General features: G+C 35.8%; 1 protein-coding gene across 5 annotated transcripts in view; it reads right to left on the reverse strand.

Annotated features, from left to right (window-relative positions):
- ATP2C1 (ATPase, Ca++ transporting, type 2C, member 1) overlaps positions 1 to 10531 on the reverse strand; it is a 124241-nt gene that overhangs the window by 90077 nt on the left and 23633 nt on the right. Inside the window, exon 1 of one of the 5 annotated variants that reach the window (XM_005863592.2) lies at positions 10277 to 10472. The exons of the other annotated variants lie outside the window; for them this stretch is intronic. Coding sequence (XP_005863654.1) covers positions 10277 to 10282 — 6 coding nt within the window. The 5' untranslated portion in view covers positions 10283 to 10472. Of the gene's footprint in view, positions 1 to 10276; positions 10473 to 10531 lie in introns of those variants that run through there. 5 annotated transcript variants of the gene reach the window in all.

Consider the following 10531-nt stretch of genomic DNA (forward strand, 5'->3'; position numbering starts at 1 on the left):
AGATGCACTTTTAACACCTTGTGGTACCAGAAAATAAATTAGTGTTCACAAAATAATAGGAACATTGCAGAAGGGACACAAGAACAAATTTGAAAGTGCTCTCAATAAAAGCTGGAAAAATTTGTGCAAAAAGTATTAGATTTTAACCCATACAGTAAAATACATGTAAATAAGTTGGACAATCAATGAATGGAGTAAAAAGGGCAGAATTCCAATTAATAAATATAGAAGGAATGTGGGAAACAAAATCATCATTAAGTCACATAAGTAGTTGCTGCCAGCAAGAACTATTAATAGATGCAAAACCTGGCTGTGATGAGACACAAGATGTTTGCAATTTCAAAGTACCACCCCACAAGAGGAAGGTATTAATTACAAAGGAATTATTACATTACAAAAGAAAAATTACTTTTATTAGTAATTACAAAGGAAAAAACAGTAACTTTAAAGTGGAGAAACCTGGCAGATACCACCTTAACCAGTGATTACAGTTAACATAACCAGTCATAAGACGTACTAATCATGAGTAAATAATTATCAGGCAAATCCAACTGAGGGACATTCTAAAAAAATAACTGATCATACTCTTCAAGTTTCAAGATCCGGAAAGATTAAAAAAAAAATACTGGGGAACATATTACTAAATGCAAGGTGGAATACCAAATTGGATCCGGGACCAGAAAAAGGATAGTTTATAAATGTGAATTTCTTGGTTCTGATCATTATAGGATGGTTACATAAGATGTTAACATTAGGGGAAACTGGGAAGAGGGTATATGGCAGCGGTTCTCAACCTGTAGGTCGCGACCCCTTTGGTGGTCGAATGACCCTTTCACAGGGGTCGCCTAAGACCATCCTGCATGTCAGATATTTACATTACGATTCATAACAGTAGCAACATTACAGTGATGAAGTAGCAACGAAAATGATTTTATGGTTGGGTCACAACATGAGGAACTGTATTTAAAGGGCCAGAAGGTTGAGAACCACTGGTATATGGGAACTCTTTATACTACTTTTGCACCTTGGTGTAAATTTAAAATTGTTTCAATTAAAAAATTTAAAAGATTTTAGAGAAAATTCTGCGAACTTAGCAAATATTTCTTCTATAATTCAAAGGAAGTAAAACAATGAAAAAACAGTTAAACACTTTACTATTAAACAATTACACCTGGGAAGAATTTGGCATTTTTCTTTCTCAAGTTAAAAGGTGGGCATAATATTACATTTACTGATAGATCAACTTGTATAAGTTATTCCAAGTCCTGACAGAAACTTGATACAAGATGGAGGGAGGGGTAACAATATGATCTACATATTTTTAGAATCTGTCCATTTGTTGTTACCATACATTAAACATGCAACTATTTTTTAAAGCCTTCAGCTAGCAAACAATTATTTTACTAGCAATATTAGAGTAAAAAAAATGTTTTTAAGACTTTGTTAATTATATTACTTTCCTTGAAATTATAGACTAGCCAGTAATTCAACTATAGAAACAAATGGTAGCTTTCTTTATTCCTTCTCCTACTTCTTCCATATGCCAATTGCATTCACTTCATACAGCAGTTAATTGGTGGGCTTAATTTTACGGGCTATGTCACACCAAACCCTTATGAAATCAAAGGCATGACTGTGCCATCCTTCGCACCCCGAACTTAACTGACCTAAATAGTTCCAGGTACAACAAGGAGCCACATAAGCCCTTAAAAGTAATTTGTGGTCAGATACTATTTAATAACATCAGAAGCCAATTTTGAATCCTAAAGATTTAAGTTGAATGAGAAGTTCTTTGCTGTCACAAAATGTACTCTATTATCACTTATACATTATTTCCCATTTTAAGTGGTTTTCCTCAAAAGTTATTTAATTTTTCTAACCAACTATTTCAATACTGTGTTTAAATAATCTTAGTTTAATATGAAAAACAGGAAGAATGTTACTTCTAAATTCCACCCACTATTAATAAAAAAAAAATTAGTAAGAGTCCAATAAATCACTCACTACACTCACTACTTTACCTATTAATTGCATGTTGTAGGTGGGATAAAGTATAGGGAGACCAAGCTATTCTTTTTCTCCTAAAAGGAAAGTGATAGCAGAAAAGGACTCCTTAAAAATAAGAATGCCACACGACTATGTACATGAAAGTAGACATTAAACACAGCGAGGCTATGACTATAATGTATTTCCAAGGGAATGGTCCCTTGTATTAGAATTGAAAATACATGTGTCCTGTCCTTAACACGAGTGAAAGAGCTGGTGGTAATGTCCACACTTTTCAAAAGCTAATAAAAAAGTAAGTACTAGACATGCAAAAGAACGTCACCTCATGAAGACCCTAATATATAAATCTGATGAAGAGTGCTGACTTCAGGGGGGGAATCTACTTGAAATTTTGTAATTGAATAAAAAGGAAAGGGCATTACATACACAGGAGGTCTGGCATTTTTGAAAAGAAATAACTCAGAACACTTCAGGTCTTAATTTCAAAGAACAATGAAATTGCTTTCTAAAAGTTCTGAGAGCAAGTAAAATTTTTAGTTTATACTCATTGATTAGTTGATAAAACTTTTAATCCAGATTTCAACATTTTTGCCCTACTGCTGGTTACAAATCATGAAATACTCAAAAACAAAGTACAGTCAAAATCACAGTTTAATGAAACCATGAGGCAAGCATTAATATTATAATAGTTATTACAGGTTTCTTGGGCAACTCATGTCTCAGAAAAATATGTAAAGCCTTATAAATAGAAGTTAAGACATTGTAGACGGATCACGAGAATTCTCGTGTTTTCTGTTCTAAGGCTTGTGGCTAATCACGAGAATTCTTTTAAAAGGGATTAGCTTGTAAGAACATGTAATAAATAACTTCAAAATGCAATGGGTATTTAATTTTAAAGCGTGCCTTTAACATTTATGTAAAACGTTTTTTTGTACTTGTTCAATAGAATCTTATCTGGCCACTGGGTAAAGCTAGCAATAAAACTACTGGTCCTCAATGTGTTAAGAGTCCAATGGCATAAATAATTTTCGAAAATCTACTCATCAACCAGGGAAGGGGAATTAGCATTTCTTGAGTTCTTTCATGCCAACTCTTTCATCTTGCTCAATTTAATCCTAACAAGCCTGAGGCAGAGTCATCATCATCCCTTTACATGTGAGGAAAACAAGGCTTAGAGAAGTTAACTTCCTTGCCTTTGATTAGAACAATATTTCTCAATCTCCACAATATTGACATTTGGGGTCAGATAATTCTTTGTTTGGAGAGGTGTGGTAGGTGGGGGCTGGAGGAGCTGTCTTGTATAAGATGTTTACCAACATCCCTGGCTTCTATCCACCGGATGCCAATAACATCTGCTCCAGTTGTGCCAAACCAAAACATCTCTAGGCATTGTCAAAACCACCCCCAGTTGAGATCCACTGAGTTAAAGTGAAGAAGCCAGCATTTTCATTCAATGGACAACATACCATTGAGTTGAGTTAGGGATAAATGAGGGTCTTTGCCCTGACAAGCATTAAGACAGGCACACCAGCCCGGCCAGAGTGGGTCAGTGATTGAGTGTTGATCCATGAACCAAGAAATCCGCAGTTCAATTCCCAGTCAGGGTACATGCTGGGGTCATAGGCTCAATCCCCAGTAGGGAGCATGCAGGAAGCAGCTGATCAATGTTTCTCTCTCATCAGTCTTTCCATTTCTCTATCCCTCTCCCTTCCTCTCACTCTCTCTAAAAAAAAAAAAAAAAAATCACTAAAAACCGTATTAAAAAAGAAAATCAAGCACACCGTGACAGTCTGACCTTCAATCTACTCCCCTTAGCCAGCCCCGACATCAGCTAACTGCTCCACCAGGTCAGCAGCATCTCCACTCATCCACTTATGCCTGCTTAACAGTTTGTGGTCATTTCTGACTCTACTGTCCCCTTCATTCCCTGTTTCGTTACTGTCCAACGTCTGCTGGTTTTTTCTAGGAGTAAAATGTCTCTCTAACCTGTCCCTACTTTCCATTTCCTTCATTCTAATATAGGTATAAGCACAATTCTCCCCCATTTTTCTACTAATAAGAAATCAGAAGGAACTAGTAATCACTTGGCTCCCAAAATGAATTAAAGGTATATATCAAGATATCATAACTGAACTACCAACTTCTAGGATGGGGGGCTAGCAGATCTCAAAAAGTGATCAGTAAAGACCACATTCTTTTTCTGGAGTGGAAAGAAACTGGAATTTTCCATCTGATCTCAGACACTTTCACAGCCAGATGTCAACTTTCAGTAAATAATAACCTTGGCAAGAATTAAGAAAAGGACATAGCAGAGATTAGTTTGCATGCCATTAAAAAGTGGCTTGTATACTATTTCTGGCACTTGTGCCATGAACCCCTTTTGCTGCTCCAAGGGAATGAAGAACTGACACAATAGAGAAATGAGGTAAGATTCCCAAAGAAAGCTTGAACCAACTAGTATTTCTGTTCCTCCCAATATATAAACCGAGATGCAGGTAAATAAAGCAAACATTTCATTAGGGAAACTCAAACAAAATCTAGTTACAAAGGCACATGTGTCAAATTTTCATGACATATATGAGTATACAGCACCAAAGGCTAACATACATATTAATATTGAAAATGAAAGGCTGATTTAAGGTGCAAGGAAATCCAGGATGTTTTTAAGTTGACCTCTCCCTTAGGCAGAGAATAGAACTTTACTAATATTGTATTAATCATTCTTAAGAAATAGAGCTTTACTAATATTGTATTAATAGTTTTTATGAAATGCTTTATCCTTTTTTATTTTAAGGCACCACAATCAAGATAACTTTAAATCCAGTATCTGAAATTCACAACCTACTCAAAAGTTTTAATTTATACTTCACAGTTTAAAAAACAACAACAATGTTCAAGAAAATTATGATAGGTGGTCACTAAATATTTCTGCTTCAGTTATTATTACTGAGTTTTTCTATAAAGGGTTGAACATCAAACGAAAGTACAGAGTGGCAAATATATTTAGTTTCAGGGCCGTATTACTATTCCAAATTTACCAGTTTATTCATTTTAAGTAAATAATAAATTAAAATAATTTCCACAAGAATGTGCCTGTATCTCAGAGTTTTCAGAAAGAATGAAGAATATGTCATGCTAAATTGCTGTACTTCTTGGGAGACACAAGTTTAGGTCAGCACTTTCATGCAATGATCAAAAAGTCAAACTAAAAGACTTTATTTAAGCAAGGAGTTATAATTAACTAATTCCAGTTCACACACTCCAATTCCAATTCACACATTCTCTAATATCTGATATGTTAAATTATTAAATAATTCTATTATATAAAATAATTACAATTCACACATTCTCTAATATCTGAAGCAGGAAGAAAAAGCAAAAATTAAAAACTGAACTTGCATTAGATGCCCAGTTACAGCCACCTTAAGGTGATGCTTTTGATCCCTGCTTTTACTGTCTATAATCTAAGAAAGTCTTGTAACATTTCATTCAAATTTTTTCTAAATGGATCAAATAAGCCTAGCCTAAACTAATCTAATTCAACACAGTCTGAGTAATTTCCTTGTAATTCTAAGATGTATGCCTTTGTGAATAGTCACGTAAAGCCTTGAAGATAGAAGACATATGAACAAATGCATATAAATACCAGCCATATAAATTCAAGAGGAAATGCATCAATTTAGCCTGACATATTTTTTCCAAGAAATCATTTTCTGTATGAAATGATAGCATTAACCTAGGTTCACCCAACGAATTTTTACTTTACTGCCTTTTACCAACACTTGTCCATATGAAAATGGTAAAGATGATGTTGTCACAACTGATGCCTGAAATCTTTATAAAAAGAACGTCTTGTAACAAAATAAGTATGAGTAGACCCTTTGAACCAATTCTTAAGAGATCTTTAAGATGTTACATGTCAAAAAAATTTTTTTAAAGAGGTTACATGTAACAACAGTGTAATTTAAAATTCATCCCAACTAACTTTACCATCAAACTATGCTGTTCTTTTCAGTTTTAAAACAAAATTTAATCTTGTCAAACAGATTATGGTTAACCGAGATCTCAAAAGAAAATCAGCCTTGAGCCCCAAGGGGTGTGTTCCCTAGGAGACCATTTTGATTGATACTGCTTCAGTTAACGGAGTGGAAATCTGCTGACGTTAAATGGAGGATAAAAACATTAAGACAAATCAAGTATTTAGGATTCAACTGTCAGAAGGCTATTGCTCAGAAATAATCTCTGCGGCATCCTTCCTCTGTGTTAAATTACTACGTTTATACAATGTTGTCACATAATCTTTTAGTTTTGACTCTTTCCTAGAAATATTGATTAAAAATAGTATTTTACTAACAAAACTGCAAATTAAATAAATTATTTTTCAACACCTAAAAATATAAAATATTTTAATAGCCTAGTTTCCTATTCCTACTTAAAGGAATGAAATTAAGGTAGTTTCTTGTCCCTTTTTCCTTATAGTTCCTCCAACTACTCTAACACAATCTTTCTTGAGACATTCCTAGATAGATAATAATGTGTACTTGAATAAGCAACTTCTTTAAAAATTAAAGTGTAAATAAACATATTATCATTTTCAAATGCTAGCCAAAGAAACTGGGGGAATCTATTCTAGACCCAATAGCTCTGCCTAAAACCTTTGAATTAAGCATATCCTGCAATCTTGAAGATCATTACATGTTCATCCATTAGTCAAAGAAACTAATGGCTATGATTAAATAGTTTTATGTGCATTAAGTTTATACTGGTTTTCTATGGGAAAGGCCAAATGTATTCCAAAGAAAATATCCATTTTTGGGAAAGACAAACTATTTGCAAAATTATCCAGCTAAAAAATATCTTTTCTAATAAGCCATCCCTTTATACATATATATGACTAATTTAAACACACACACACACACACACACACACACACACAGAAAAGGGGCCTTTACTTATCTCAGATTCCTAAGTGGTATCTGTTTAGATTTATGATAAACATGCAAAAGGGAGTTCCAAAGCATGTGGATAAAATCATAACCCACAAATGGATGTCCAGGACCAGTCCCTGAAATTCCAGGAAATTAACACTTCAAGTATTTCTAGTGACTAGCAGGAAGTATTCATGAAGCATCCTGGAGGTTAAGGCTAAAAATTTGTCAACCTTTGCTGAGAAAGATTAAGTGGACCATAAGAGAGAGATCCAAAAGAATAAAAACTGAAGTGCCAAAGAAAAATACCATAGTTGCTGAAAGGAACCACATAGATGTCATGCCCTCCAACAACCACTGCAGACATGGCACACTCCCTAAGAACCTTCATGCTAATGCTCCTGGGAGCCACTATCAATTCTACCCAGTAAATAACTAGAGATGTGACTTATCTACAAACCTACTGGAGGATTCTGTTTCTGGGGAATAGCAGCAATTGCTCATTCATGCGTGCTAACTGTGCGTCAACCATCGTTTTGGGCACATCGCACACCAGGCTTTATTTATTCCTCACACCAACCCTCCAAGAGGGCGTTATTCCATTTACAGATGGGTAAACATTAGAAGATGAGAAAGCTCAGAAGCATAGTAACTCATTAGATTTTTAGGAGAGGAAAAAATAACTTGTCAGGATTCAAATCTAAGCCTGTCTCTTCTTACACTGGCCCCTGGCTTCTTGGTAGCACTCCAACTTTCTCTATGGGCTTTAAGCCACAACACTATAGAAAATTCTGTAGTTAACTCCACTGATGCCTAATAATGACAACTTCATGGAGAGCATTTTAACCACTACTGTTTTCCTTTTAGCATTCAGCTGTCATAACAACCGCATTAATGCCTGGTAATAGATTAGTATGCAAACACTGGGCTACGCTATTTATAGTTAGCATTTATTGAGCACTTGCTATATGCCAAATACTGTTATACCTGCTTACAACCACCTCAGAAGGCAGGTTCTATCAATATCCTTATTTTATAGATGAAGAAACTGAAGCACAAAAAAGCTTTAATAATTTGCATAAGGCCAAATTACGTTAAGTGGGGATCTAGCATTCAAATCAGAATGCCTGGTTCCAAAGCGCATGTTCTTTAACTCTAGCCTTCCTCTGTCCCAAGAAAATTTATATAGAGTTTCTCATTTAACCCTCTTAACTATAGAAGCTATTGTCAATCCCAATTTATATATGAGAAAACAGGCTCAAAAAGGTGAAGTCACAAAACTTTTAATAGTGAAGGCATGATTTAAATACATTTTTGTTTCACACCCCTAAGATGCTAATACACCATGTCAAAGGAGGATACTAACTATAGAAAGAAAAGGGATAATAATATAGGGTGGTCCAAAAATATATATACACACTTTAACAGCTAATAGCTCAATTGATTTTTCTTCCTTTTCAGATTTAATCGATTGGGATTAATAATTATTCAAAGTGTACAAAGTGTATATACATTTTTGAGACACTATATATATATATATATATACACACATATATATAAATAATTTCAAAATAGTCAATAGCTCTTAAAAATTTCTACACTGTATAGAAGTTCTTTAAAATGTTTAAAATGATAAAAGAAAAATGTTATGGTAATGAGAAACTGACAAAAATGGCCTTTGTATTATTACAAAGCAGGAAAAGAAACCATTTTTTAAGAATTGTATAATCTTTTATTATGAGGCCAAATCATTCCTATTTGGCTATAAAGTACAGAGAGGCCCAGTCAGCCACAGCATATACCATGCTCCCTTCTCACAACCACTCCCTCCCACCTCAGTAGACAATATGAGAATGAGCTTTACTAGTCATGCTCCTTTTCCTGAGATCAAGAAACAAAAGTAACATCTTAAGAAATCACCTTTTTTAGGCTACTCTCTTAAATCTGTAACATTCTCAAAGCAGAAGCTCAAGTTTCAGATGTTAAGATGCAACAACCAAGAAACAGGTATATGAATGAATGCACTTAACATTCTTTGTCTCTTGTACAGCAAGGACTTGCCTTTAATTCTATAAACTAAAAGACAAAGAGGAAAAGGCCTCAGAAAAGTGATTTTTCCAAACTACCAGACAAAGATATAACTGCTTTCAAATGCTGTTTCTAAAGACCCAATTAGACAGTATTACTCCTCTACAGTTATACACATTGGTATTTCAGAAAATGTTTTCCACCACTTATCCATCCAAAGCAGAACTAAGCAATGTAATCTTGCCTCTCATCATATTTCCCATATATCCCAGGGGTTCAGACAGCAACACAGATTACTGCATATAAGAAACATCTATTTTAAAATTACTAGTCCTACTTAGAACAATCAAGCTCACATTCTCAACAAGGGAAAAGCAAATTAGAAAGCCGCCAGCAAGCTCTACAGCAGCCCCTTTTACCAGACTGTACAGTGTTTTAAAACCAAAAGATACACAGGGACAAACTGTAATTTGTAATTATCTTTTATAGCATCTCGCAGCCAGGAATGAACACACACACACACACACACACACACACACCATAACTGTGATGGTCTCGGGAGGGTAAGAGATCACTTATTCAGAGTTTTCAATGCTTTCACAAAATAATCAGTGCTGTGTTAGAAAAGCATTAAATATTTAAATGAGGCCAAAGGAATCAGGTGAATAATAATCCAGTGTGTCCAGAGTGTACAGTGGACAAACAGGTTCCACTTCAACCTGCTAAATGATGTTCTGAAATAGGGTGGGACTTTAAGAAAGGAAATCACCGCATAATATTTCATTAATTCAGAACTTTTTGTGTGTGTGTGAACTGAAAAATGGTGGGTCCCCCCCCCAAAGCTGTACTTAATTAAAAACAAAACAAAACAAAAACGTTTCCTTTCTTATAAAGGAACCCAGGCACATACCATACCAAAGCTTGATGTGCAAATACAGAGATGCAGTCCCTTTTATTTCTCCCTCCCCATTCCCACTTCCTCTCCAGTGATTGCTTTCAAACAGCGATCTGCACAGAGATGCTATCTGAAAGGAAAACTTCCCTCCTGCTACCCCAAGCTCAAGGTCTGACCGGGAAAGCAGAATCGAGCTCAGTCACCTCGCAGGACTTGCATTTCCGAAATGCCTTATGTTACCAACACAAAAAAACGAGCTACCCTAAGGAAGCAATTGTGTGGACACTTCACAATTAAAAGGGAAAAATAAATAAATAAAACCGGGAAAACAAACAAAGGTAGGGAAAGGAAGGCAACTTAAAAACACACCACCACACCCTCAACTCCGCGCGGTAACCCGGCTGCCAGGGGCCTTTACCTTCATTTTCCATTGAAACTGCACTTGGTTGGTGGCTACCAAGTCTTTAGTGTCAGCCGCAGCCACACGGGGAACAGAGAGAGGAGGAAGACAAGGCAGAGAAGCCCCCGGGATCCCAGGCTGTCACCCCCGCTCCCGGCCACGCGTCCCACGGCTGCTCCCACCACCCCTAGCAGCAGCATCTGCAAGAGAAACCGGGAGAAGCGGCGCTGACGAGAGACAGGGCGAGAGGGAGCATTTCCCCCCCCCCCGCCC

Source organism: Myotis brandtii, unplaced genomic scaffold (assembly GCF_000412655.1).
Source record: "Myotis brandtii unplaced genomic scaffold, ASM41265v1 scaffold18, whole genome shotgun sequence".
Taxonomy (NCBI): Eukaryota; Metazoa; Chordata; class Mammalia; order Chiroptera; family Vespertilionidae; genus Myotis; species Myotis brandtii.